Here is a 27587-nt window from a genome sequence, read left to right as displayed (position 1 = left end):
GCACCACCACCGCCACCGTACCCTGAGAAGGCCGCGCGGGCATCTTCTGGATGCGCTTACGTGAATCAAGGATACACAGGGAACATATGGAAGCCAGGGCGGGGGAGGGGCTAGTGCGTTGTCCAGGGAGCTCACGTACGCCCACGCATGCACTCGTCCTCAAAGCGCGAGCCCGTCAAGGACACGTGTTCGTGCAGGTGCAGTTTTACAGGATGAGGCGTCCTGCCACAGAGCGCTATCCTCTGCCTCTTCTCGTTTCCTCTACTTCGCCGCCTTCGATGATCCTCTTCTCCTGGCCAACTCCGCTCCCTTCTCTTCCTCGTTCTGAACACCACAACTTCCGCACATGCATCCCATCTCCCTTGCCCTCACATACACACAGCTGCAGATACACCGTCTCCGCAAGGGAGAGTTGCAAGCAGCAGCCCCCCCTCCCCAACAACAACACTTGGCGCGGCTTGCCATTAGTTGCAGCCACGCAGGGCAGCCCAGCAGTGCCTTCGCGCCCTTCAACCTTTCTTCGCTTTTCCACCTTATCTCTCCCGCTGCAACTTGCCGCTATGAACATCGAGGACGACCTCACGATCGTGTCCTCGTGGGCGCAAACGGCCTACCGGTGCTTTGCGAGTGAGCTGGAGGAGTTGCGGCAGCTGCAGCAGGAGCATGAGCAGGTCGCGGCACAGTCGCAGCAGGAGCTGGAGGCTCGCTGCAAGGCGGAGGTGGATGCGCAACTGCTCAAGGAGCACCCGGGCGTTTTCCCACACCTCGCCTCGGCTGTCTCGCTGTCGCGGTCTGTAAATGCGAAGTCGCCGCCACCGCCACCGTCGTCGCCGTCGTCTGCGCGGTCCAACACGAAGCGGCCCAGGTCGAGGCAGGCACATCAGCAGAGACAGTCCGAGGTGGCTCTCTTTAATGCCAAGCGTGAGGCGCTTCTTCAGCAAAGCATTCAAGCTGCCACGGAAGCCCAGCAGCGACGACCAGCGCGCCAGCTCGCCGTGCAGTACGCTGATCAGCTGAGCAGCACGCAGAGGCAAGTGGAGCTGTACTTGGAAAGAGAAGCGCATGAGCTGCGCCGCTTCACCAGCAAGCCAGCCGGCGCGTACGCTTTGTGTGAAGTGCTTGAAGTCCCTACTTTCACCGCAGGTCCCACTGTACCCGCTCCAGTAGTGGCGGCGCCACACGCTTCGTCTGTATTCCACCCAGCCCGGTATTCCACGCATAAGCGCCGCAGGGCCTCGTTCGCGCTCAGCGAAGGGACAGCCACAACCACGCTACGCTGCACATCGGAGCGGAGCGGCGCCGCTCTGAGTAGCCTTGGCGGGACCCGACAGAAGGCGAGGAAGGATGGCCGTTTGGGGCGCACCGGTAGCTCCACAGAGGCCCGCGCGCACATCGTAGACAAAAGCGGCGCTGCTGTCTCGGCGAACCCCCGTCGCAGCCGCCAAGAGACGGAGGACGCATCGGCGCTCGCGGTACCGCCGCCGTTCTTGATCGACGCCCACCGGTTTGCCGTTGAATACAATGAGATGCTCAAGAAGGAGTACGGCTATCGCCCCGCCATGACAAACACCTTTGCCGCTGATGTGCACCGAGAAAGTTGCGCGGCTGCAGACGTGGTCGAGGCGCTGAAGGATCAGCTGCGCACACACGCGCCAGGGATGACGCGCAAGAGCCCAGCCGCTACCGCCCGCAGCAGTTTGCTGCCACCCCTGCTTGAAACAGCAGCGCGCTGCGCCGGCGTCAGCGCAGGGTCGCCGCTGCTACCTCCTCATGCAAGCGATGCAGATAGTAGCGGCACCAGGGAGTCAAAACATCGGCCAGCGCACTCCTTTCGGGAGCAGAAGCAGTCACAAACGCAGCCGGGCACCAGGAAACGGGTCACCACCGGTGGCAGCACTAGTAGCCCTCGGCAGAGGGGCCAGGCTCTGCCGGCGCCGTCTTGTGTGCGAGGCGGCGCCTTTTCCTTGTCGACTGCGAACCCTCTCGATGGCGTTCAGTGCTCCATCGATGGCGGCCGTCTCTCTGTCTCCACCTGCGTAGGGGTGCCGAGCCGGCAGGTCGTCCGGTTTGTGACTAACAATGCCTACCGAACCCGGCTGCGTCTGAAGCCGGCTTCGCACCCGTGGCTCACGTACCGCTCCATTTGCATCGCACCCTCCGGTGCTGCTGCGACGGCGGTGGCGCCAGAGTCGCCGCTGAGCTGCGGCGGGTACGTAGAGGTGGAGGTTATCTTCTGCCCCACCTCCTTCGAGGCATCCACGGCGACGGTGGATACGGTGCTGGAGATGGGCGTGACGCGAGAGTTCAATGATCGGACCGGAGAGGGCGCACAGTGGCGGTTCATGTCCGTGCCGTTGCAGGCGCGGGTGGTGCTGCCGCACTTTGAGTGGTGGCGCGGCCCCACTGTGGCCGTCACGCGGCCCACAGAAGGCACGGAGACGTTGGCGCCCGACCCGGCACCGGTGGTTTGGGCGGAGGGAGGGGCCAGCGACGGCGCCAATACGATGGATGCAAGTGGGTCTGCCGCTGCACAGGCGCCACCGCTCATCACTCACGACGCGCTTGCCTCTCGCGCAGTGCGCCTGGATGTGAGCGACTCCTCCGCAGCAGTTGTGACCTTTGGCGAGGTGCTTATCCTCGCCGAAGTGAAGCAGGGGCTTTACCTCGAGAACACAGGCTCCACGGCAGTGGTGCACGTCCTGAGCTCGTCACCGGAGTTTACCGTGTCGCTGCCGGCGGTGGTGTCCACGACGCTGCCCCCCAGCCACGCTATGCCACTCCAGGTGTCGTTCTGTCCATTGTCGGAGGGCCCATGTGAGGCGAGTGTCACTGTGGCGGTGTGCGCCAGCGATGCCGCAGACAGCCCCGTCCTTGCAGAGCATACACTGGCGCTCTTCGGCGTCGGTGTTGCGCCACGTGTTAGGATCACCTCGCTTGGGCCGCAGCTGGTTCAGGAATGTGCCGTGCCGCAGTGGCAGCAGCGCAAGAGCGAGGCGCCACTCCATATCCTTCTGAGGGGCACGATACCAGGTGTGCCGACGGAGGTGTCGGTGACGGTGAGCAACGACTGCGCCGTCCCGCTGCCTTACCACTGGCGCGGCTGCGAGCTGCCATTCACGGAGGAGAGCGGCAGCGATGCGGAGGAGGATCAGAGGGGTACCGACGAGAGAGACCAGGCGTGTGCCCCGAGGCCGCAGCTTACCACTACCTCCACCGAAGTCACTGCCGCTGGTGTGGGCGCCAGCAGGACTTCTCACATCACACCGACCTTTGGAGTACTGCCACCGATGAGCACGACCACGTTCATCCTCACCGTGACACCGCGCACACTGCAGCCGCTGCAGACGCTCTACAACCTCTTCCTGGACAAGATGCCCGACCCCGCCGCGCCACGGAATGCGGCGAAGCTACCGTCTGTGGACGCGGGGGTGCTGGAACTGTACCGCCGCAATCGACCCATTCCTTGGCGCTTGCATGGTTCGACGCAAGACGGTGGCAGCCCTCTCGCCGACGACGCTGTGCGTGCAGCGGCGCTTCCCAATGGACTTCAGATGACTTACCTGGACCCTATCGCCGTCTTCGCACGGTTTCAAACCGCGCCAGGCCAGCACGATGGCCATGGCAGCGCTGACGCCGTCTTCGCCACCGGCTTCTTGACCTATCAGCAGCCGGTGCTGCCCACCCTCTCCATCGACCCGGCGGTGCTCGAGGAACGCGTCGAGTGTCTCATCCAGTCCCGGACAACGCGCACGGTGTCGCTGCAGAACAATTCGCCCATCGAGATGCACTTTGTGCTGGACCCAACCGCTGCCGAGTTTGCCGCTTCTGTCCAGGAGCATGGATACCTATCCGAGCGCACGAGCACCAACCTCACGCATGAGCGCTGGCGCGCCTCCTTTGCACCCAGTGACGGCATCTCCGTTCAGTGCCAGCCTCGCAAGGGCCGTATTCCACCACACAGCACGGTAACCATCACTGTCCACTTCACGCTGGAGGCAATCGGGCCGCACTACGCCATTGTACCGTGCTGGGTACCAGAGGTGGAGCTGTTGTGCGCGCGTTTGGCCGCAGTGAGCACCGCTTCCACGGCCGGGCTCTCAAAGTGCACGTCACTCTCCTTGCTGGCAAATCCACGAGGGTGCACCAGCGCCGGTGTGGCGGGCCGACGCACACTCTTGACCTCGCCACCACAGGAGGGGACGCTGAGGGTCGGCAAGCGTCCACTCACAGCCAACAGCGCCAGCGGAGGGACGCTCCCCGTGATGGTGACAGCCGTGGAGGACGCGCACCAACAGCAACACGCTGAGGACTGGGGCTATTACGCTCTGCATGTCACGGCCACCGGCGTTGGGCCGACTGTTATGACCAGCGCTGAGCTGCTGGACTTTGGGCTGATCGAGATCGGCCAGGAGGCGGCGGCCTCCTTCACCGTGTCGAACCCGAACTCCATCCCTGTCGTATTCGACCTCTGCGACCCGCTCATGCGCCACCCACCGCGCTTCGTGTTCATTCCCGAATCGTGCCGCCTCGGCGCTGGCAACACGGTCGAGGTCACGGTGTATCGCAAGGTCGTCTCCACCGAGGACGCGCAGACGTTTTTCGAGCTCACCGTGCGTGACGGCGGCGCGTCAGTCGCGATCGAGACGCGGGCAACGATTCAGCAGCCGCTGCTCGTCATTGAGGATCCCGTCGTGCAGTTCGGGGTCGTGCCGGAGGGCGTGTGGCAGTCCGGAGCCTTCCACGTGTCGAACCGGTCTGCGCTCGACACCGCCTTCACCGTCATTCCGGCAACCCCGGCGCCATGGTACATGGAGCTCGATTACAAGGCCGAGCACGTCTTATGCGCCGGGGAGCAGCTGACAGTGCCAGTACGCTGCCGCTTCGAAGCCGGTCCTCTTGGACTTGTGAACCGAGGCGACCGGCGTGACACATCAACGTCGCTTGTGAGTACGCAGGGGCATACCGCTACTGTGGCAAGGGCCAAGGACTGCTACTCCACCCTGCTCGGCGTTGTGTCGAAGCGTAGCCGGCAGGCGCTGTTCGTGGAAGTGCGGTGTGACACCGTCGAGGCGCTGGCCGTCTCCGTGGACGTAGTACCGGAAGCGTCGCCGAACGACCGCGGAGCAGCTTTTTCACCGCTGCGCATGCCCACAGAAGCGTACGTGCGGGCACTCCTCTGGAACGCGCTCGAGGCTGCCTTGTGCGCGCGTCCCACTGCCGCACTGGATGGCTCACTGATGTGCGAGGAGCAGGCAACCACTCTCGTGGCACGCCCTTACTGTGCGGCGCTGAGTCTGGTCGACTACATACCCGATGACGTCCCTATCTCCCGCCGCTCCCTGACGGTCGTGCTGGAGAACTACACTGGCTGCGAGGCGAACTACGAGGCGCGTGCAAAGCTCTTCACGCCACTGCCGATGGAGGCGCCGGGTGCGCAGGGCATTCTGGACAAGCGCAAGAGGGCGGAGAGGTGGACCAGTCGCAGTGTCAGCAGCAGCGCGCGAGAAAGCCGCGCCGGTGCGTCAGGCAGCAGCCGCAAAACCACCCAGATTCAACTGCAGAAGCAGCAGGAGCAGCCGCTGTCGCCATTCTCAGCCCTGGCATCGAGGGCAGCAACAGGGCGCAACAGCAACGGCGGCAAGAGTGGCGCCACGCTCCCGGCCTTCTGGATCACGAGCGTACAGAGCGGCGTAACGGTGCAACAGGAGCAGCGGCAGATTGTGGAGGCCGCGCAGCAGGTTCTCGGTGACGGTCGCAGCTGCGTGACCTTGCTCGGTTCCCTGACAGGCAGTCTGGGCCCGTACAGTCAGGTGCGGCTGCCTGTCCGCCTGCTGTGCAGCTTACCCGGCCGCTACGCGGAGCAGCTGTGCGTGCGCGCTGGCGCGGCTCTGCCGTGGCTTCAAATCCCTGTCGATTACGAGGTGTACGGCAAGCCCATTGTGCTTGATACAGCCACGTCGGGGCTCGTAAAGGAAGGTGGGCGAGACGGCAAGGAGGTGCTGCTGATGCCGCCCGTGATTGCGCCGCTTGGAACGTCACGGCGGTCAATTTGGCTCATCAACCGCGTGTCACGCGACATGGACGTGACGGTGGAGGTATTCCCGTGCCCGCTTGGCCTGGCTGTGCACGCCGTCGACCCGAACGCGCCGGCGGATCAGGTGGAGCTCAGGTTGTGCTCCATGAACGCGGAGGATCGAGAGAAGGAGCGTCACCGTGTAGGGAGGGTGACAGCGATGCCGTTCCAGCTGCGCATCCCCGCCCACTCGCGGCGCGATGTGCTGCTGGAGTTCACGCCGGCGGCGAAGCTCACAGAAGGGTCGGATGCGGGCGAGTACTATGAGGACCGCGGTAGCTCATTGGGCTACGCTGCTTCGAATAGCGGTAAGGGCCACGGCAGGGCAGAGACCAAGAGTTCTCCCACAGCCCATCCCGCGGACGATAGCGAAGACGAGGAGGACGAGGAGGAGGCAATGTTGCCGCCTTCCGAGCACTGGTGGGAGGGCAGTGTCTGCGTCCACGCGGTGCTGGCTCACAGCGAGCTGAACGACGTCTTCCTCGTCGACGACTTCTACGCTCGCTACGCGGACCGCTACCCGTCCCAGCGCGTGGCCCACCCACTCAGCGGAGCAAACCCAGCCACCGATCCGGCGGCTGCGGCGGGCGGTTCAGGCGGACCCAGCCTGTCGGTGGCGCAGTTGACTGTGATGCGGCCACTGCGTACCCGCTCTGGCGGCCGAGTGGTGCGCGGCAGTCGTGTGGTATGGCCCTTGGAGACAGCACAGCGAGCCTCTAGCCGCGCCGCGGTGACTGGTGACGCACTTGTGGCCAAAGGTTGTGCCACCACTGCTGCTGCTACTGCTGCCCAGCCGGCGGAGAGCGGCGCTGACAGCGGTAGCGACAACTCCGACGGCGATGCAAGCAGTGGTAGGATGACCGTCACCTCGCAGCGACCAGGCTCCGTTGTGTCACTGGAGGTGCTGCAGCGGGAAGCAGAGGAGCGGCAGGCGCTTCTGGCCTTCATGGAAAGCCGCCGTCGTGCACTGCAGGAAGAGACCCGCAAGTACTCTACGTCGATCGAGTTGCGCCTGCGAGCGCGGTGCGGCCGACCACACCTAACCGTCGAGCCTTCACAACGGCGCGTCCGTTTTCCGGCGGTGCAGTACATGGAGGGGAGAACAGCAGCAGCAGATGCCTCGGCTGCGTCGCTCTGCACGAAAACAATAAGGTTAACGAACCGCAACAGCTCGTCAGTGCGCTTTGCCCTGTCGCTGCCCAAAGCCGAAAGGAGCGGTAGTGCAAGCTTGTTTTCCATCGTGCGGTGTGCCCTGTGGCGCTCCGGCCATGATGTGTCGACGGAACTGTTCGCCTCTGGTTTGGCGACAGCTGAGGCTGGTGCGGCGGAGCACGAGTACACGCTACATAGCATGGATGCGCTTGACATGCAGGTTGACGCACACACCGGAAGCTCTACGTGGCGACAGGCGTGCGAAGCTGTGTGCAGTGCACCACCACAACCCTCCCTGTCGGGCAAGGCGCCTGCGGTGGAGGGGCTGCTGAGGGTGCAGTTCCTGCCCACGTCTGAATCCGCTGAAACCGCGTGCGCCTCCCCCGACGACTGCGTCCAGGCACCCTGCCAGCTTCTTTCTCTCTGCGTGCCTCTCACACGGCCGTCGCTGGAGTGCAGTCCTGGCGTCGTGTGGTTCCGCCCGGGCCAGCAGCGCCACGACGGCCGCCAACAGGTGGCGTATACGCAAAGGTTTATGCTGCTCAACCGGAGCGCCGTTCCGGTGGGCTACCGAATCCGCCCCGTCACTGACACCGACGAGGAGACGATGCGGACGTTCCGGCTTCAGCAGCGGCAGGGCATGAGCTACGGCGAGGCGACTGTCTTCTCGCCTGCTGTGTCACAGTGTCTTTTGGTGGCCAATACGACGACGACGCAGTTCGGCGTCTCGGCTACCCAGCGCCAGTGCGACTCGATTACGCGTAAGGTGAAGGCTGCCGTGGAGATGCCTGAAGTGGCGCCGCCCGCGGAGGGTCGCCCTGACCTCGTGTACGCGGATGAACCGGCGCGGTTCTCGCTTAGTCCGCTAGAAGGCGTCGTCCCTGCCGCGTCGTTGGGCGGTGAGTCTGGCCGTCTTGAGGTGAGTGTCACCTTTTCCGAGTTCTCCGATGTGCGGTATGAGTCGCTGTTCAAGGTGATTGTCGTCGGTGCTGCCGCTCAGCCACCGACCTACGTGGTGCTGCGTGGCGACAGCCGTGACGCAGAGGTGTAGCGTTGTGCTCACGGCGCCCATTCGTTCGTCTTATCCTTTGCCTCCTTACTGGACTGATGTACATACTTCTATGTGTAGCTTCCTCCCTCATTTTTACTTCGATTGTGTGGACACCTCTCCTACCCCCTCCTCACACGCACACGCACACTCGCGACTCCCTTCGTCCTCTTTCTTACTCTCAACACCGTCTCTACCCCTCAGGGACTCCACACGTACACGCCCCCCTCTCCCCCCATCAGCATCGGCAGCAACCCTAACTCGCTCTATGTAGTGCAGGTGCGTGCTTTCCGTGTGCGTCTCTCTCGCTTTGCATGTGCTTGCGTTCACGTTGGTCGGGGCACTTTCTGGAGTTGCTGTTGTGCGACCACGGCTGTCTGCCGCCGGCGCGCACGACACCATCCACCCCTCTCTCTTGCTCCTCCGTCTTTTGTCACTTGCCGCGATCCTCCCGCCCCCCGCCGCCCTTCTTGACTGGTTCGCGTTGCTCACTCACTCGCGCCTCCTCAGCATTGCACACGCACTCGCTCTATGAATCCCGTCGTTGATACGTGAAGGCACAGGAAAGGCATACAAGCGCCCACTCTCGCACGGTTGTCTACCCGGCTCACTTCCCTTCCGCTTCGCACTCACGCCGTTGTGCTTCAAAAGTCTGCGCGTTTTGCGCGTGCTCACTGCACCATGTACAACCCGCAAGGCCACTCGTCGAACCCGTACGGGGGCGGGTATGGCGGCTACGGGGCTTACGGGTCCGCTGCGGCCTCTGGAGGCACGCCGGCTGCGAGTTCTTATCATGACCCCAATCAAGGCCACGGCGCGCAGGCGAGCTACTACGGCGGTGCCACTCAGCAGGCTGCAGCGCCGCCACAGCAGCCCGCTCCCGCTGGACCATCGTCGTACAGCTATGACAGTTACGGATACACGGCTGGGGCTGCGCCGAGCGCCGCTGCGGCACCAGCTTCTGCGTACCCATACGGCAGCGCCGCGACGAGCGCGCAAGCCTCATGTGCAAACGCGCTGTCTATCAACTCATCGGCGTCACCATCTTCCGCACCTGCGCCGTCCGTGGCTGGATACAACTCTTACGGCTATCAAGCCGTTGCCACCGCCTCCGCGCCATCCCGGCAGCCCGCACCCTCAGCGCCAGGCTCAGCCTATCCGCCACCACGCGGCACCTCATCCACAGCTGCGGCGGCCAGTGACCCATACCCAGCCCCTTCCTCCGCAAGACCTGAGCCGGTGGCGCAGCAACTACCGCCGGAGCCGACTCAGCCGTACAGCGACGCCATGCTGGGCAGTGGTGCTCGCGGCAACAACCGTCCCTTGCGCGCCTTGGCTCGACAGCCGCCGACGCGCATTGTGAACGTGTGCTCCGTGCCGAACCCGGAGCGCAGCATCCCCCGCAAGAGCGGTGCACCGATCGAGTACTTGACGTGCACGAACGAGCCGCCCTACGCCACTGTCGACTTTCTTGGCCTCGACAACGGCAACGCCAACTCGAAGTTCTTTCGCCCCTCCATGCTGTGTGCGCCGGGCGAGGAGCGACTTGTGAAGGATAGTCACATCCCGTTCGGTGCCATTCTCTCACCGCTGTGCCAGCCGCTCCACAACAAGGAGGTGGTGCCGCTGGTGAAGCAGCCAAAGCCGCCTGTGCGCTGCCACCGCTGCCGCGGCTACATGAGCTGTCACGCCCGACTTCTCGAGATGGGCCGCAAGTGGGAGTGCCCGCTCTGCGAGGTGACCAACGATGTCATCGGCGACGACTTGGACGCCGTTGATGGAATGGGGCGTCGGGTGAACGCGGCGGATCACCCGGAAATGGGCTTCGGGAGTGTGGAGTTCGACGTTGATGACTTCCCAGAGTACGCGCTGCGCACCGAGGACAACGTTGTGCTGCCCAGTCGGCCGCTGCATCATCTGTTTCTCATCGACATCTCGCGTGACGCGGGGCAGCGGTTTCTTTCCGACTACGCGGAGGCGATTAGGGCTGCCCTGCAGCGCATGGCGGAGCTGACGCCTGAGTGCAAGGTGTCTTTCATTACATTCGCCTCGCAGCTGCACTTCTACGACTTCCGCCACCCCGATATGCCGCAGATGTGCGTCCCGGACGTCGAGAACCCGTTTGTGCCGCTGCCCTTCACGGGCCTGTGCTGGATGGAGGTGGGGGCGGAGCTGGAGCGCCTGGGGGCCTTCCTGAGTCGGCTGCCACGTATGGCTGCGAACGTGGACGAGTCGGACTGTGCACTCGGTGCTGCGGTGAAGGCGGCAACGCTGGTGTTGGCGGGCCAGCATGGTGGGCGTGTGATCATGTGCGCGAGCCGGCACCCGCAGCGCGGCATAGGACAAATCGTGCTTCGCGAGCAGCACAAGCTCTACGGCACCGATCGCGAGAAGGAGTTGCTGCGACCCATCGAAGGCTTCTGGACGACCACGGCAACCGCGGCGGCGAGGCAGCAGATTTCTTTTGACTTGTTCATGTTCGCCACGGGATACTGTGAGCTGGTGACGTTGTCCAACGTGTGCCACGTGACGAACGGTCGCGTCTTTCTATTTAGCAACTACGACCCACTTGTCGATAACACCAAGGTGAGCGCCTCCATGCAGCAGCTGCTCACGGAGGAGGCCGGGTACGCTGGCATTCTGCGCGTTCGGTGCAGCACCGGCCTCCATGTGCAGCGCTACCGGGGCCACTACCTCTCCCAGACGGTGCAGGACATGGATCTGGCCAGCATCACGGGCGGCTCCACGTTTTTTGTGGAGTTCGCGCACGAGGACCATCTACCGAAGGACAACTACGCCCATTTCCAGACCGCGCTGCTGTACACCACTCGCTCTGGGCACCGTCGGGTGCGGGTGCAGTCGTGTCGGCTGCGCGTCGCCTCCTCCTTGACCGTTCTCTTCCGCAACATGGACCTGGAGGCGATCCTGTTTGGCTTCATCCAGGATATCATGGTAGAGGCGGTGAACAAAGGGCCGCAGCAGGCGCGCCAGGGAATGACGGACCGCCTCATCAAGGCCTTCTCCTCCTACCGCCAGTACTGCGCTTCGGACAAGTTGAGTGGCGAGTACGAGGACATCAAGACCGCCGCCCGCGATAAGAAGAATACGCTTCTGATGCCGCCACGGCTGAAGTTGCTCCCGGTCTATCTGCTCTGCCTGATGAAGTCCGACGCGCTGACGGAGGGCACCGTTGTGCACATTGACCACCGCGTGGCCAGCATATTCGACCTCGTTGCGATGCCGGCGTACAAGCTACTCAGCTACCTATACCCGTCCCTCTACTGCCTGGACGACCTAGAGAGCGACCCGACGATCGGAACGCTGGACGTGACGACAGGAAATTGCATTCTGCCGCATCATCGTCAGCTGCTCTTCGACAGCGTAGCGCGAGATGGCACTTACGCGCTATGTGACGAGCAAGCGCGGCTTGTGTACATGTGGATTGGCGAAAATGTGCCGCCGAAGATCGCGAATACGTTGTTTGGCACCCCTGATGCAGCATCCGTGTGTGTAGCCGGAGGGCCAGGCGAGGAGTGCTTCAGCGAGCGCCTGCGCAACGTCCTGTACGCCCTCATGCTGCGCGAGGATGGCATGCGGCGCCTCATTGTGATTCACCACGGCGAGCGCTCTGAGGACGCCTTCTTCAAGGAGCTCAAGGAGGAGATGGGCACGAGCAAGATGGGCTACGATGAGTACCTGACACATCTACACCGCACCATACAGACGCATGTGCTATGAGCCTGGTGCACCTATACCGGGTGAACGGCGCTGGCATATTCCTTCGATGACTGTGGATGGCGGTGATGGTGGTGGTGGTAGCCATGTTTGTGGTGGGGGTGGATGGGCTGCCAGTAAGCGAGAGAGAAAGAGAGGAACACATCACAGAAGGCGGGTGATGGCGGTGGGGGCCAGCCTATGCCGCCAGCTCACTGATGGTGCCACTGTGTATGTGTGTGTGTGTGTGTGCACGTCGGCTATAGGGGTGTTTTCCCCTTTTTCTATACATTTTTCTTTTCTTTATGGGCTTCACTTGATGTTGTGCGTGCGTGCGTGCGTGTCAAACTGCTCCTCCTCGCCTTCTCTTGTCCTCTCTCCTTCCAGCGGGTTTGTTTGCGATTGGGTGCGTGTACGTGTGTGCGGGTGCGGGGAAGTCTGTGGCGAGTTGTGTGGTACGTGCGTGTTGATGCGCCGCTGCTGGGCGTGTTAGTAATCAGAAGTGCAGGTCCGTAAGACGAGCCACAGTACACAGGGACTGAGGGGGAGAGCCACGGCGGGCGACGGTGCCCGTAGCCTGACTGCTTTCCATCTCTTTCACTCCTCCTTGTGTCTCCCCCGATGTCCCCTTTACCTTTGGCCTCATTCATGGACGCAGTGGAGGGCTGGGGGACGCGCACACACCCCCTCCCCTCTTTCCCCGGTGTGACGACACTAGGTTCCCGTTGGTAGGGTGGGAACCCTTCGCTGCTCACCACCTCATCAACCTCTCTCCCCCTTCCCCCTCCTCTCAAAAAACACGCATGCGCGCCCAGAGCACACATTCACAGACGCCATCACCTTTAGCACACACCCAGGCACGTCGTCGGGCGGCGATGCCGAGCTCTTTGCTCCTGTCCTTGTCCTCCTCTTCCCGTCGTTGCTCAGGCACTCTCGCACTCCCTTCCTCTCCATCTTTCCTCTGTCTGTGAGCGTCGCACTGGCAACCAAGGCGTACAGAGAGCGAGGGCGAAGAGCTTCGCGGTCGATTGACACGCCTGCGCGTATACAAGCAAGCACACCCTTAGCATCCACACCCACTACATGCGCTGAGTCGTTGGCAGGCGATGGACACGCGCTTCCACTGCGTGTACTTGCTCACCAGTCTCGACCCTCAGTGCGACGGCGACTTCTACATTGGCTACACCGTGAACCCCCTGCGACGGCTGCGGCAGCACAATGGCGAGCTCGTGAACGGCGCCCGACGCACGGGCCGCCGTGGTCGGCCGTGGACAATCGTCTGCTGTGTCTCGGGCTTCCCTGACGATCGAGCCGCGCTGAAGTTCGAGTGGTGCTGGCAGCACCCGACGGCATCCGCGCGGCTGAGACACGCGATCGACACTCTCACAGGTCTGCGGCGGCTTCCCTATGCGGTGGCCACGCTGCACCTCCTCGTGCGCGCCTCCCTCTTTTCCCAGCTGGATCTGACGCTGCACATCTTCGAGTCAGCACTCTTACAGGAGGCGGCGGCCAGGGCGGAGGTGTTCCTGGCGAGACGCCGTGGCACCTTTGCCGTGGGCGGCAGGCTACGAGCCGAGTCACCGCGAGTAGGCACACAACAGTGTTCGCAGAGGAGCTCCTCCTTGCAAGGGCAGGCAGACGGTGTTGTGACACCGCCGCTGCCCGCGCTTGACTCTCAAAGGGAACTGCAGGATGCGTCGACGGCAGCGGTGCTCGCAGCCACCGCGTCTGCTTCTCACCTTCTCCCTCCCCTCACCCCGTCTCTCTTGTTCCACGTCGAGGTCACAACGCGGCAGGCCTTTGAGGATGCCTACCTGAGTCACGACCGGTGCCTGCTGCTTCCAAGCGTGAGCATGGGCGTCGACGTGGGAGAAGCAGGGAAGGAGGGCAGCCACATGAGCGAGTCTGCTGGCACCTCCTGTCCGTATGATGTATCGTTACTGTCCCAAGCGGTGCGGGCGGAGTGGTCAAACGGCTCCTTCGCCTTTGACTCGAACGACGAGGACACGCGACGACTCGCGGCCTCCTGTCCCTCTGCAGGGTCGCGCACGCCATCTCCGCAGCGCGTTTGGACGGCGGCCTCACCGGCCCTTCTCGGCTACCGCAGCGAGGAGCGGACAGGCGACGGCGTCCTGGAAGCGAGCCCAGGCAGCAGTGTCGGCTGCGGTGCGGCGTTACGCTCCTTCTCCTCTCCTCCGCCACCACGAGCGTCTTCGCCGCGATCGACATCGTGTCCTCCACTGTCCCCAGGCATCAACGAATCCGCCTCACTTGCAGTGGATGCACCCCATGGGGGCGTCACGGCTGCCTGGCCTTCCTCCACAGCGGGGGCACCCGCCTCACAGCCCCGCATCCCACTGCGCTTTGCGGACTATGGCGAAATGGACTTTGCGCGGGCTCACGCAGAGGAGCAGCATCGCCTCCATCACGGGCTACTGCCGTGCAGTCTCTGCGCGTTGCCGCTGGCGCCCTCGTGTGTGGCGTACTGCAGCCGCGCACCTTTCTGCACCCTACGCTGTCACCTGAGCTGCTTGGCGATGTGGATGCTGTATGCCGAGACGGAAGCGGCGGCTACCGTAGACGGCACTGATAAAAGCCCTGCGCTGCTTTCGCAGGCGCCTCCAGCACCCATATCACCGCTCCGTCGTTTGATCCCTTCCCAGCCGTGCCCGTGCCCCCTCTGCGGTGTCCTCCTGCACTGGGGCTCGCTTGTGAAGGAGTTGAAGAAGCGAGTGGTTGTGGAGCGGCGCCTACACGCGGCACAGCGGCGCTTGCGCATGGAGCAGCGGTGGCAGGCGCGACTGGCGCACATTGACCAGACAAAGAGAAGCACCGGTGCGTCGATGCGGCGTCGCCAGCGGACGAAGGTGGGCGCTGCAGCCCTAGCAAAAGGCGCCGGCGAGGCACCCGGTGCCGCTTCCACTGTACCAGCGCCGACGAACCACGCAGGGCCGGCACTACGCGATGCACCGCGGGTGTCGTCACCGAGCTCTTTGGGTGAGCCGGCCCTGACATCATTCGCGGCTTCGGCCTCCTGCCCCTCTCCCTCTGCGTCTTTGGCAGCGTTGTCTCCTACGGCGAGTGCGTCGCCGATCTCCCGCCACAACGGGCACTCGAACACCGTTACCGCTACGAATACGGCGGCGGCTGGGGCGGTGGTGTCTGACGCGTCTCTCTTGTCTCTGACGGACTTCTGCGCGGAGGACTGGCTGCTGCCATGAGTCGGCCTGATGCCACCGAGGGGGGGGGGACGAGGAGTCAAAGCACAAAAGAAAACGGAGGAGCCAGACGTGTGTGCTCAATGGCGGTCAGCCACCCTGTATCCTGTGTCCAGTTGCGGAGTAGGTGTTGTACACGCAGAACCGGAGTGAAAGGGCCTGCCGGCATTCTCGGCGGCTTGACACCCCTGCGATATCCCTACGAGCATCGATTGTTTGACGTCTCTCTCTACATATCCGCCTCTCCCCCCGGCAAACCGTCGCGCCCGTCTCTTCCATGAGGTATGGACAGCTCTGCGATTTCTGAGGCGGTAGGGGGGGGAGTGGTGGGGGTGTCTGGCCGTTTCTCCGCCTTCTTCCCTCTGCACTCACGCGCGGCCACCTTCGCTGTGTATCGCAGAGCCGCTCTCATTGGCGACAGAGCAACTGTAGCACAGCTGATGCAGACAGTCGCTCCTTCGCAGAGCATCGTACACCCACCCGCTCAAGCCCTCCCCTCTCCCAGGCACTGACAAGCAGCGTACAGACGCCTATCTGCGCATCGGTGAAGTCACCGCACCCCCCCTCTTCCTCTCCCCATTCTTCGTCGATCGCCATCCTCGCCGATTCGTGCGCGCATGTGCGTGAGGGATGCCGCAGGACGCGGTAGTGCCAACTCCCGCTCACAGCGTGGAGATGGTCGTGGCCAAACCCGTCGTGATCGAGGCAGACTCTGACACAAGCCGGTACCATTTTCCAGCCCAGGACAGCTTCGACGCGCCGAAAAAGAAAAACCGCGCACACCGACGTCGCGGCCACCCTGTATTTCGCCACGCTGCCAGCTTACGACACGCCTGACGACTTTGCACCGACCCTGTTGTATCTCTGGAGCGGCAAGTGCCGTCCACTCGAGGACCTGCGTCGCACACGACCACGCCAAGTACGATTCATAGGAGAGGCAGAGGCGGCGCCTGGTACGACTCAGCATGTGCGAGTGGCCGAGCCCTAGTGGAAGGCCCACTTTCGCGAGCAGGTGCTGCTGCCCGGCGGCTTCCGAGTAAGTTCCGCTCATCCGACCCCACCCGCCCTTCATGCCTCCAGACGACTGAGACGGGAAGCTGGCGCGGAAGGGCGGGTGGCGCCGCCCTCTCGTCCGTGCACACAGCACCAGGGCACCGGCACGCCCCTTGTATGCAAACAGACGCGCTCTATGCCGCGCCGGCGTGGCCCTCGGTGTAAGCGGCCCGGCCGCACACACCACCCCAGAGGTCGGACCGACTGGGACGAATGTGCCGACTCGCGTGATCGCCTGCCTGCAACGCCCCTCTCGCCTCTCCCCCCATCCCTCCACACGCTGGCGAAGGAAAGGGCGTATTCACATACGCACACGAGTGCAGGCTGCTCCGTCAGCTTAGAGAAGTGAAGCACCCACACGCCCGTGCACACCCAAAAGAAGAGGGGGGAGGGGGCTTACGTACTGATCAGCAGCGCGGCCTTCGCCTTTTAAGGAGACGACAGGCTGCCGAGACGTAGAGGAAGATGCAGTGCTAAGCGCACGACGATTCGATTCGGACGATGCTCGACATGGTGCAGACTGCACCCGTCCCCCGTCTCTCCTCAATCTCTTCTCTCTCGACAGCGATATCCCTGCGCGTCCCCTCTCCCCCCCCTCCTCACGGACCCGATACACTCTCTCAGAGGACATGCATCGCGCGACTGCCCTTTCTCTCTCTCCCCCTGCATCAGTGCCTTTTTCACACTCTCTCTGCTGCCCTCCTCCCCTCCCCTCCCTCTCGCTCTCTCGTCCTCCGGTGCGAACGACCATTGAATGGGCAAAGCGCGTCTTGCCGTTTCCGAAAACGTCGTTGTTGCTGTTGGTCTCGCCATCCAGAGAGACACACACGCCTACTCCGACGTGCTCGCACATATATATATATATATCAGTGGCGCTTGCTATCTGCTACGCACTGTCTTGCTCTCTCGGTGTACGCTCGATTTGGTGCGTGCTTTCAGCCTCTCTCTCTCAAACAGCCGTTTGTGGTACTCCGCTCCGTGCGCATCCGTTTCCTTGCCCCCCTCTTGCCCGCTCTCTTCCCCTGACCCCCTCCCTCACCCGCTCTGTCCTTAGACACGCGGCCACTCATTCAAGGCGAAGGGCATCGCTTCCACCTCGGGGTAAGGAGTCGCGACGCCTTTGACGGGGATATCAGAAGCGAAACTGCGACGGCAAAGCCTAACATCGTCAGCGACTTCATCTGCACCATGACGACGGCCGGCGGCGGATCGGCGGTGGGCTCCAGCAGCGCCCTCGACCTGGATGAGATGATTAATTACGTCATACAATGCAAGCCGCTCAGCGAGCAGCAGGTGGCGCGGCTGTGCGAGAAGGTGAAGGAGGTGCTGGAGAAGGAGAACAACGTGCACGCGGTGAGGGCGCCAGTCACGGTGTGCGGCGACGTGCATGGCCAGTTTCACGACTTGCTGGAGCTTTTCAAGATTGGCGGGTTGCCGCCGGACACGAACTACCTGTTCATGGGCGACTACGTGGACCGCGGCTACTACAGCGTCGAGACGGTGACACTGCTGCTTCTCTACAAGCTGCGATACCCCCAGCGACTACATCTTCTCCGCGGCAACCACGAGTCGCGCCAGATCACGCAGGTATATGGCTTCTACGATGAATGCATCCGCAAGTATGGTAGCGCCAACGTCTGGACGATCTTCACGGACCTGTTCGACTACCTGCCCCTGACAGCGTTGGTCGAGAACGACATCTTCTGCCTTCACGGTGGTCTCTCGCCGACGGTCGACACGTTCAGCCACATCCGCAACCTCGACCGCGTGCAAGAAGTGCCGCACGAGGGGCCGATGTGCGATCTGCTATGGTCGGACCCGGATGATCGTGATGGCTGGGGCATCAGCCCCCGTGGCGCCGGCTTCACCTTTGGCCAAGGAGTCACCGAAGGCTTCTGCCACAACAACAAGATCAAGACGATCGCCCGTGCGCATCAGCTTGTCATGGACGGCTACAGCTGGACGCACCAGGATCAGCTTGTCACGATCTTCAGCGCGCCAAACTACTGCTACCGCTGCGGCAACCTCGCCGGTCTTCTGGAGCTCGATGAGCATATGAACAAGTGCTTCTTTCAGTTTGACCCGGCGCCGCGACGCGGTGAAGCGCAGGTGTCGAAGAAGACGCCGGACTATTTCCTATAGATACGATGGATCGATGATTGATGGTGATGGCAGCAGCACACGCACACAGGCGCGCCCAGCCCCACTCCCCCCGAGGTGCTCGGCACCCCGCTCAGCCGTGCGCGTGTGTGCACGTGTTTGCTTCACGGACTTATCGCCCCTCCCAACCCCTGTCCTCTCTTCTCCGCTCCCCGGTTGCAGCTTCGGGGCAAAGGTCGGGAGAGGGAAGGGGTGGGGGGCGGGGAGGAGGAGATAAGACGCATAGATGAGGCCCTCAATCCCACGTTTGCGCAGGCGTGTCTTTGCGCATATTTGTTTCCTTGCGGCGTGCGGACACACACGTGTGTGCACAGGCACACATATACACGTGTATATATATATAAGTATATGTGTATGTATATATGTATATGTATATGTGTATATATGTATATATGTATGTATATGTACATATGTATATCTGTGTGTGTGTGCCTGTGCGTGCCTGTACCGACTATGATGGCGGGCCGCCATTTTGACGTCTCTTCCACCATTCGAAGAAGGAAAGTAATAATAGCCAAAAAAACGAAAGCAGAGGCGAATGCGAACGCACCAGAAGAAGTGGGAGGAGGAGGAGGGAGGGGAGTGGGCTGGACGGGATTGCGTTTCGACCTGCGCGAGAGTCATCTCCAGAAGAGGTACCCCCCTCCCTCTGTGCATGTCAGCTTGCTCATGTGACGGTGCAAGCGACGAGGCTGGATGCACTCAGCTCGCAGCTGCAAGAAAAAAAAGGGGTGGGGAATGGGTGGGCGGGGTGCGTGGGGGAGCTCACGTACCTGCACAAGTTCTTGTCTGCGTTGTGCGGGAAAGGGTGGCAGGGGGTGTGGTGGTGGCCACCACTCCTCTTCTCCCTCATGTATGGATGTGCGAGTAGGTCTTTCACACGCTCCCACGAAGGCCAACACACAATCATGCTCTGTCGCTGTCTCGCCGCGTCTCCGCCTTCCCATTTCGCTTCCCTCCCTCTCTTCCTCCTGGGATTGGTGCGTACCACACACGTACGCACATCACCGCTTCTCCGTCATGCGCTCTTTGCATGTTCGTCTGTGCCTCGTGGCGTTCCTTCGAGGCGAATCCGACGTTGGTCAAGAACGCGTTGTGCGACGCATGTACGCGTCTTCCACCGCCTCTTCTGCCCCTTCTCCCCCTCTCTCTCGCGCCCACATCGAGCCCCTTCTCTCTGTCCTCTAGCAACGTCGGGTGTACGCCACACATACCTTCACAGCGAAGCACGTGCTCACATCATGATCATCCCGGTGCGTTGCTACTCGTGCGGTAAGGTGGTCGGCAACCTCTACGAACAGTATCAGCGGCTGTTGGATGAGGACTACACGGAGGCCGAGGCGCTGGATGCGCTGCATCTGGGTCGTTACTGCTGCCGTCGCATGATTCTCTCCCACATCGATCTGATCGACGACCTCATTCCTTATAGCGTACCTGTGACGGGCACCATGCAGATGATCGGGCCGCTACAGATGGCCACGCCGCACCGCCGCTGAGGAGCATCACGCTTGTGACTCGTACAGCTTCTAGTGCTTGTTCACCTCTCCTGTCTTTCATTCGGCAGAGAGTGTGTCCTGTGTGCCGGCTCGCGTGCGTGTGTGTGGGGGGGGGTGGGGGAGTTGCCGCCGCACACAACACGCACCTTCCCCCTTCTTCGTGAATCTCGCTCGCTTTGTCTCTGCGTTACCCTTTTTAAGTATTTTTTTTTGCTTTCCCGCTTCTCTCACCCGTGGCCGCGCTTGCAGAGGGCGGCGGGACGGCGGGCGGCGGCCACACTCGTGTAATCCCTCTCGTTGTTTGTGCTTTCTAAGTCGCTGAGTGCGTATGGCTGCGTGGATGAGCAAGTGTAGCGATGTGCGTCAAGTTGCTCCCTTGACTATGTATGCGCCACCCCCTCTCTCCCTCTCTCCGTGTGAGCGCGCCCAACCCAATGCGTGCATGTGCACCCTCGCGAGGGATCTCCCCCACAACAGCGGCGCTGCAACAACCATAGCCACATCTATCCACCCTAGTTATTGTTCTCCAGCGAGCACACATGCACGTGTACGGGTGGGCATGTTCTTGCTCCCTCTTTCTGTACGCCCGTGCGCCGCAAATCGTTTCGCGCGCGTGTGGGTTCCTCCCTGATCCACGTCATACCGCATGTTCCTATGCGCTTTCTCTCTCTTCCGCTCTTCATCCACCATCTTCGCATGCTGCCACCACCACCACCCCCACAGCGGTCAAACTCCTGCGCTACCCCCCTCCCTCCCCCTACACACGTCATCAGCTGGATCGAGTTGTTCTTTGTTTTTCCGGTACATTGTAGTTCTCTGTGTACTTGTGCGCACGTTGTCGCACACATCCTCGCCTGCCCTGTCTCTCTTGCTCTCCGTGGACACACCATTCGGTATTGTGTCACGCGAACGCGTCTGCTGACCCCCTCCCCCCCCCCGCCGCCTCCGCCGCCTCCCTCCCTCCACCTTGACGGATATCCCTCTCTGACTCCTCCTTGCTTCTTGGAGGTGACCACTGCCCCTCGTCCGCCTTGGTGGCTATAGCACCACCACTACCACCACCACCACTCCTGCAGCTGCTGACATCACCACCGGCGCTGCTGCTGTGCCGCTTCCTTGTCGTCTAACGAACCTGGTGCCAAGAGCTAGCGGAAAGCCGATGGGCCCGCGCAAGAGCAACGCCTTCGCGTCCGGCAAGGATGACGGCGCCGCCGCCGGCAAGATACGCAAGGTCGGCGGGAATGGTGTGGGAGGCAGCAGCGCGACCAACAGCGCCATCCACAAACATGGCGCCGCCGCCGCGGCTACCACGGCGGACATCTACACGAATGAAGAGAGGGTCTTCCTCGAGTCACAGCTGGCACTCTTCACCTCTGGTGGTGGCGGCAGCGGCGGCACAGACTTTGCGAGGATGACGAAGGAGCAGTGGTTCGCCGGCTTGCCGACACTCGTCTCTGCAACGGAGAAGTTGTTGCAGGCAGCGGCTGGGCAGTATCAGCAGACCTGCCAGGAGCGCGCTGCAGCTGCAGCCTCCGTAAACGGCGGGCAAAACGCCGGCTCCTTGCCAAGCACTGATGGCAGTGGGGTAGGCAAGCACGGCTCCACGGCCAGCAGCAGCCACGCCAACAGTTGCACGGCCGAAGGCATTGCCCCCGGCGGGGCGGCGGGATCATTGGACCACCGCTCCACCCCAGCCGGTGGCACCCCTGCACAGTTTGCCGAGGAGAACGCCTACATCATTGCCCAGGCGCAGCAGCTGCAGTGGTACCCCTTCACCTACCAGCGGTGGGTGGAGCTGCTCTTGGAGCCGGGTAAGCAGCATACCGCCTGCGACGATGGCGGGCTCCGCGGGGACGCGATCCAGACCTCCCTGAGGCGCTGCATTCTCGTAACATATCCAGCCGTGGAGGGAGGTGATGTGATTTAGACAGGCGTGGACAGGGAGACAAGAAAGACTGTGCAGGTGGACACCGCATACACACCTCTCTGTGCCCGCACCGTTCTTTTATGCCCTCCCACCCTCACTTCACCCGGATGACAGAGGGAGAGGAGGGCCGCCTCAGGGCGTGGTGCATCATGACCGAGTGCACCCCCACCCCTCCTCCTCTCTCTGGGGAAGCCAGCCAGCCCCTCCCCCTATCCCTGTCAACGGCCGGACCACCCCTCGTGGTGCCAGGGTCAGACACCCACGACGTAGCGAAGCCGGAGCGATTTATCGCTACGAGTGTCGGCGGGTCATGTCGTGGGTGGCGCTGCGTGGGGGGAGGCCTGCGGGTTCAATGGGCCGGGGGTAGAGTGGCGCTAAGCTCGTGGTCTGTGGCAGGGAAATGACGGCGCTGAGAAAGAAAACAAAGGCCTGACCTCTCCTCCCCTCTCCGTCGCTCTCTACTGATCCATCCTCTTCGTTCCTTGTGCTCCGTGATGTCGTCGGTGGTGTTTCTCTGCGCATGAGTAATGATTCGTGCATTGGTTGCTTCTGGCGCCGTCTTCCAGCGCAGTGAAAGGGCGGAGCGGAACCTGCGCTCGGGCAGAGGTGAGCGGCGGCAGTCGAACCGACCGCACCGCCAATCTTGTAGGCTAGCAGTTCACGACAAAGCTATCCTGCTCGGTGTGCGCGTGGGACTTTGCTTGATGATGCGCGCACTGGTGCACACGCCTCGTTCCCTTTTCTGTGTTCTCTCCACTCATGTCCACCTCTGTGCTACCCCCATCCCTTTCCCCCTCACGCCCCATCTCTGGCTTGTGCATGTCGGCGCTTATCGTCCTCTCGCCCACGACCTTGCGCAACTCCCTCACCCTCCCCCCAACACGCACGCGCGCAGCACAAGCACCCGCACTTCTCCGCCTCGTCTGTCTTGAGTCGTTGTACATACTTTTCTCCGTTGTTCTGCACTCGGACAGGCGGGGACGCTTGAGGGTGACACTCTCGCACGCGTACGTCCAGGCAACGGAGGAGACGGCATCCTTGCTCTGTGACAGGCTCTTCCGTCACTCTCCGGCCTTGCCGCTCAGTCCAGCGGCCGCAGCGACGCTGCGCGTGTGCGGAACGATAAGGTGCACCAACAGGTAAAGCACGTCACCGTGGCGCAATGGACCCGCACGTGTTTTGCGGCCCCGAGTTCGTTCTCGAGGTGCCGCCCCAGAGTGTCGCCTACGTGCTGGAGAGTGCGCAAGAGGCGGGGGCGGCGGCGGCGGCAACATCGGCACCGCTCGAATCCTCTGCGCCCCCTACTTGCGCGGAGTCAGATCGGCCAGACAACACAACCAGCCACGCCAGCAGTGGGGCCGGCGGTGCTGCGTCACACGGCTGGGCTGTGCAACCATCAGCCCTGCTACACATACAAAATGAGCTCTACGGCGTTTGCACAGCCGAGGTGCGTCGACACGTGCACGCCAACAGGGAGCTCATCGCGTGCATGAGGACAAATGTGCGGCGGGGTATGGAAATCGTGTCGCGGCGCATGGCCCATTTCGGTCGCATTCTCCTTCCTGCAAGCTATGGCAGCACCAGTGGCGGTGGCGTGCCGCCACCTCCGGCCGAGTTGACCTTTGTGCAGGTGAAGCCGACAACAGCACTCAACCCGGAGGAGGTAGCATCGATGCAGCAGTCGGTGCGTGTGGCGGGCGCGTCCTCCTCTTCGGCCACTGCAGCCGCTTCCGCTGCTGCTGGGTCATCTTCACCATCAGCGCCATCGACTTCCTTCGCTAACACGTACCTGCTGCTCTGCGTAACGGACTCGCGTGTTGCCGCGCAGCTGCACATGCTGTGCCTCCGCAACGCCTACATTGCTCTGCCCCATGCCTGCCGCCTGCTTAACTACTATGTCCCCACTGGTCGCGCCGCCGCCATCGTGCCAAGCCAAGTGCTGCAGAAGCGGGAGCTGCTCAGGTCGCACTTCAACTGCGATGCGGAGTTATGGAGTGTGCTGGAGTCGAGGCTTACAGATGAGCTGGTAGAACAGGTGCGAAGCTCTGGCGCCGCGCCAAATGGCGGCCGACTCCTCACGGCTTTCGAGCAGCACGAGCAGAACGTGAAGGCGGTGCTGCGCTACTGCGAGCAGAACGTGCGCTACGCAGGTGTCTTTGACGACAACGAGGAGGCGAGCCCGTTTCTGCTGGCGATGGGGCTGTGCTGGAGACTCGGGCTCACGATGGATGACGTGTGCCGGCACTTTGCGCGTCATCCTCGCCGCGTTGTTCGTGCCTTGGCGCTCTACCTCGCCCGCTACACCCTCGCGCCGGAGGACTACGTGTACTTCTTTACACCGTCTCTCTGCGATGAGGTGATAATTGCCTGCACCGAGGATGCTCAGGTCACGTTCTCGATGAAGGACTTGAGTCGGCAGCTGCTCACGAAGAACGACGTCGTGGACGCGTGGCTGCCAATTGTGTCGAAACACTGGCAGGAAGGTGTGGTGTTGCCGGCTATGGCGTTCATGGAAACCTGCTGGAAGCTGCAAGCCCAAGGCAGCGGCGGCGGTGAGGCTGACACGGCTGCTGCATCACAGGATGCAACCGCAGGAGCGTCACAGCTGTTTAAAGAGGCCGACGGGACTGCCAGGGGCGGGCCGGATCGCGTACACGGCGAAGGCCGCGGCATCGCTGCCACCTTTGGATTTCGCAGTATTGCCGAGATTGCCGACCACGCCGCGCAGCACGCGCGTGTGCTGGTGCCGCAGAGCATCGCGACGATACTGAGGCGGCGCCGTGGCCTAGAAGAGGAAGCCTTTGGTGGCGGCGGTGGCGGCCGAGGTGGAGACGACGACGATGCTGTGGACGTCCTCGGCGATGACTACGATGACGACGACTTCCTCATCCATGTCGACGTGCGCGGGGGTGACGACACCGGCGATACTGAAGGGTCTGGCTCCATGGAAGTCCAGCGCAACGGCGGTAGCAACAGACTTGCTTTTCCCTCCACGAAGCGTGCGCGAACCGGTGATGGCAAGGATAGCAGCGGCGTCGTGCTCGATCCGCATCGGCGCATTATGCGGGAAGGGCTGAAGCTGACTCTGTCCCTGCTCGGCCGCCGCACTCTTTTCAGGAAGGATGATGAGCACTACATCGAGTTCTGAGGGTGCGTGCATGTGTGCGGTAGCGCTGCGGGAGAGGGAAGGAGTCCTCTCATCCAGGTCTGTGACGGAAAACTTCGCACAGCCATAAACACACGAAGGGAAGCGCGCGCCGGTGAATGCCGCACCGAATTCAAATGAAAGGGCACACAGGATCGCGTACATAGCACGAAGAGCTCTTGAGCAGCACGGATGCTCACGCGCCGGGAGGCGGGATCTCCATAGCACGTCACACCTCTTTCCCCTACGAGAGTAGGGGGAGGGGGAGGGGGGCGATGGGGGGACGCCACCAGCACACCGTGAACTACGCGACGGCGTCGTGCGGGTGCCTTGTCCTTCCTCGCCACCCCTTTTCTTGCTGCACGCAGATGCGAACACACGCATGGGAAGGAAATGCCACCGTCATCGGTGGTGTGTGTGTGTGTGTGCTTCATGCTACCGCGCTCTCTCCCTTCCCTTTGCTGGCATCCGTTCTCCTGTTTGTGTCCCGCTCCTACCCCCTCCCCTTCCCCCCTCCTACGCACATGCACACACGCATGCACGCACCGTGTACCCCCCCTTCTCTCTTGTCTGCCTGTGCTCTCTCACCCTTTTCCATCCCCAATTCCAAGAAGTGTTCCTCATCCGCGAGAGCGCGAGCAGGACGAGCCATCGAGCCGTGGACGAAGCACCAAAACAGCGAGAAGAGGCCGTGCCATTCATCACCATCCGCACTCGCGCACCCTCGAGGCTCTTTCGCCGAGAAGAGGCGTTGGCGCAACTGGGGAGTCAGTCGCCCGCGTGCACACGCGCCATTCGGCCCTCCTGTTTCCATTGCTGCTGCTCCGGCTGCGTGCCTTGTCCGAGTTTCAGTTGCCATCCATCTTTGGCGGGAGCTCGATCTTCAATATTTTCTCTGCGGCTCTCTCCTGTCGGGGCAGGACGGAGGGTGGGGGGGAGGTTGCTGCCGATTAAGGCACATACACATATACACACGTGTGTGCGGGGTGGCAACATGTCCGCTAGTGACTCACTGGGGCTGCTGAGAGAGGAGCAGCGCCGGCGCTTCGAGGCTGCCAAGAGAGACGGCAACACACCAGAGGTGCGCAAGTGCGACGCGTGCCAGAAGCCCACCTACTCCACCAACGTGTGCCCTGTCTCAGGGCTCTTCCACGACCTCGACAAGAAGAAGCTTATCGGCGGCTCTGTCGTCACCTCCAACGTCATTTCATCGTCACACCTCATGGCGGCTATTGACCAGACACGCGTGAAGTGGGTGCCAAGTCGCACTCAGCTGGTGAAGGTGGATGCCCAGTCCATCAACATCTTTCAGAGCTTCGTGGCTCAGATGGATTGGAGGCTGCAGCGCTACGCCATCCTCTACGGTCTCTACGATGATGCCACGCACACAATCGAAGTGCACGCCGTGTACGAGCCGGAGCAACATGGCAGCACCTACACCTTTGAGCCCCTCCCGGACGCGCACTTGGACAAGGTAGAGAAGATCGCCAAGGCACTGGGTCTGCGGCGCGTCGGGGTGGCCTGTACGCATCCGATGCGCGACCCGGAGGACATCTTGCTGAACTTCCGCGAGCTGCTGCTGTGTGCCAAGGAGCAGTCTCGCTATGGTGACGAGTGCGCTTTGCTCACTGTGGCACCGGCAGCCATGCCGTCGACGAAGAGCGGAGACACGACAAGCGCCCCGGGTGAGTTCCCCGCCAGCTCCGTGGCGGCGTTGAGCGGTGCAACACCAGAGCCGACCATCGTAGTCTCCTGCCAAGCCTGGCAGGCTTCGCCGCAGTGTGTCCACCTTTACCGTCTTGGGGTGCTGCAGGAGTCTCCGGGTGGCGAGGCGGCGCTGCAGGGCGTGGAGCAGGCGCGGCAGGTGCATTGCACAATGCCGTTGGAAGTGGCCCAGACGGACACTGATCCAAGCGGGCACCAGCGGTTTGTCACCACGGCACCGAGCACCGAGATCGACACGCGCTGGTTCACGAGCTACATCGCAGTGCAACAGTTCGAGTCGCCCATCGTCCGTGGAGCCTTCATGCGACTCTCGCGGCCAGGCATGCCGCCGCCGGCTCTGCAGAACCTGCGCAACTACATCAGAGATCCAAAGCGGAAGAGCATGTCATTTGCCGAGACGATCGCCGACTTCCACGTGCTCGTGTACCTCCTGACGCAGATCTTCACCTCTGACGACGAGCTTCGCGCTCTGTGCTCGGTGGCGCGCACCAAGATGATGACGGAGGAGGCGGCCAACTACCAGGCCATCCTGCTGGGGCTGATGTCTGCATAAGAGAGTGGAGGGAGGCGAACGCGCGTTTGTGTGTGTATGTGTGCCTCAAAGGGCTGAGAGGCCTCTCACCGCGCGCGGGGCAGACCTCATCTTTTCTCTGCCGCGAAGACATGCGGCTCCCCGTGTCTTCCGCTTCGCAGGCGGCTCCTCCTCTGTGTGCCGCAAGCAAGAGGCACTGGTACTTCTTTACCCCCTTTTCGCCATTGCACGCGCTGAGGCACTGTGTGTGTGTGCCGTTGTTGCTCTACTGTGCGCTTGTGATCCTGCGTGTGGTGAGTGTCATGTTTCACGCATGCGTGTGCACAGGCGTCTGTGTGCGTTGC

The 27587-nt window shown here is 62.4% G+C and overlaps 8 protein-coding genes across 8 annotated transcripts; all 8 read left to right on the top strand.

Moving 5' to 3' along the window:
• Window positions 1-560: 560 nt before the first annotated feature.
• Window positions 561-8276, top strand: LMXM_25_1350 (conserved hypothetical protein; the record flags this gene model as incomplete). Its single annotated transcript, XM_003876141.1, has 1 exon — window positions 561-8276. One exon carries the CDS (start codon window positions 561-563, stop codon window positions 8274-8276), a length of 7716 nt encoding a protein of 2571 aa, XP_003876190.1.
• A 678-nt stretch (window positions 8277-8954) lies between these two features.
• LMXM_25_1340 (putative protein transport protein Sec24C) lies at window positions 8955-12011 on the top strand (the record flags this gene model as incomplete). Its single annotated transcript, XM_003876140.1, has 1 exon — window positions 8955-12011. The coding sequence occupies one exon, from the start codon at window positions 8955-8957 to the stop codon at window positions 12009-12011; it is 3057 nt and encodes a 1018-aa protein (XP_003876189.1).
• Window positions 12012-13093: 1082 nt separating this feature from the next.
• On the top strand, window positions 13094-15208 carry LMXM_25_1330 (conserved hypothetical protein; the record flags this gene model as incomplete). The annotated part of the gene is made up of 1 exon (XM_003876139.1): window positions 13094-15208. The coding sequence occupies one exon, from the start codon at window positions 13094-13096 to the stop codon at window positions 15206-15208; it is 2115 nt and encodes a 704-aa protein (XP_003876188.1).
• Window positions 15209-17446: 2238 nt separating this feature from the next.
• LMXM_25_1320 (putative serine/threonine protein phosphatase) lies at window positions 17447-18400 on the top strand (the record flags this gene model as incomplete). Its single annotated transcript, XM_003876138.1, has 1 exon — window positions 17447-18400. One exon carries the CDS (start codon window positions 17447-17449, stop codon window positions 18398-18400), a length of 954 nt encoding a protein of 317 aa, XP_003876187.1.
• A 1259-nt stretch (window positions 18401-19659) lies between these two features.
• Window positions 19660-19914, top strand: LMXM_25_1315 (DNA-directed RNA polymerase ii; the record flags this gene model as incomplete). Its single annotated transcript, XM_003876137.1, has 1 exon — window positions 19660-19914. The coding sequence occupies one exon, from the start codon at window positions 19660-19662 to the stop codon at window positions 19912-19914; it is 255 nt and encodes an 84-aa protein (XP_003876186.1).
• A 1159-nt stretch (window positions 19915-21073) lies between these two features.
• Window positions 21074-21841, top strand: LMXM_25_1310 (conserved hypothetical protein; the record flags this gene model as incomplete). The annotated part of the gene is made up of 1 exon (XM_003876136.1): window positions 21074-21841. The coding sequence occupies one exon, from the start codon at window positions 21074-21076 to the stop codon at window positions 21839-21841; it is 768 nt and encodes a 255-aa protein (XP_003876185.1).
• Window positions 21842-23003: 1162 nt separating this feature from the next.
• LMXM_25_1300 (conserved hypothetical protein) lies at window positions 23004-24989 on the top strand (the record flags this gene model as incomplete). The annotated part of the gene is made up of 1 exon (XM_003876135.1): window positions 23004-24989. One exon carries the CDS (start codon window positions 23004-23006, stop codon window positions 24987-24989), a length of 1986 nt encoding a protein of 661 aa, XP_003876184.1.
• Window positions 24990-25368: 379 nt separating this feature from the next.
• On the top strand, window positions 25369-27264 carry LMXM_25_1290 (conserved hypothetical protein; the record flags this gene model as incomplete). The annotated part of the gene is made up of 1 exon (XM_003876134.1): window positions 25369-27264. One exon carries the CDS (start codon window positions 25369-25371, stop codon window positions 27262-27264), a length of 1896 nt encoding a protein of 631 aa, XP_003876183.1.
• Window positions 27265-27587: the final 323 nt, after the last annotated feature.

The sequence above is a fragment of the Leishmania mexicana genome, chromosome 25 (genome assembly GCF_000234665.1).
Source record: "Leishmania mexicana MHOM/GT/2001/U1103 complete genome, chromosome 25".
Classification (NCBI taxonomy): domain Eukaryota; phylum Euglenozoa; class Kinetoplastea; order Trypanosomatida; family Trypanosomatidae; genus Leishmania; species Leishmania mexicana.
This window is presented reverse-complemented; position numbering and strand designations above follow the sequence as displayed.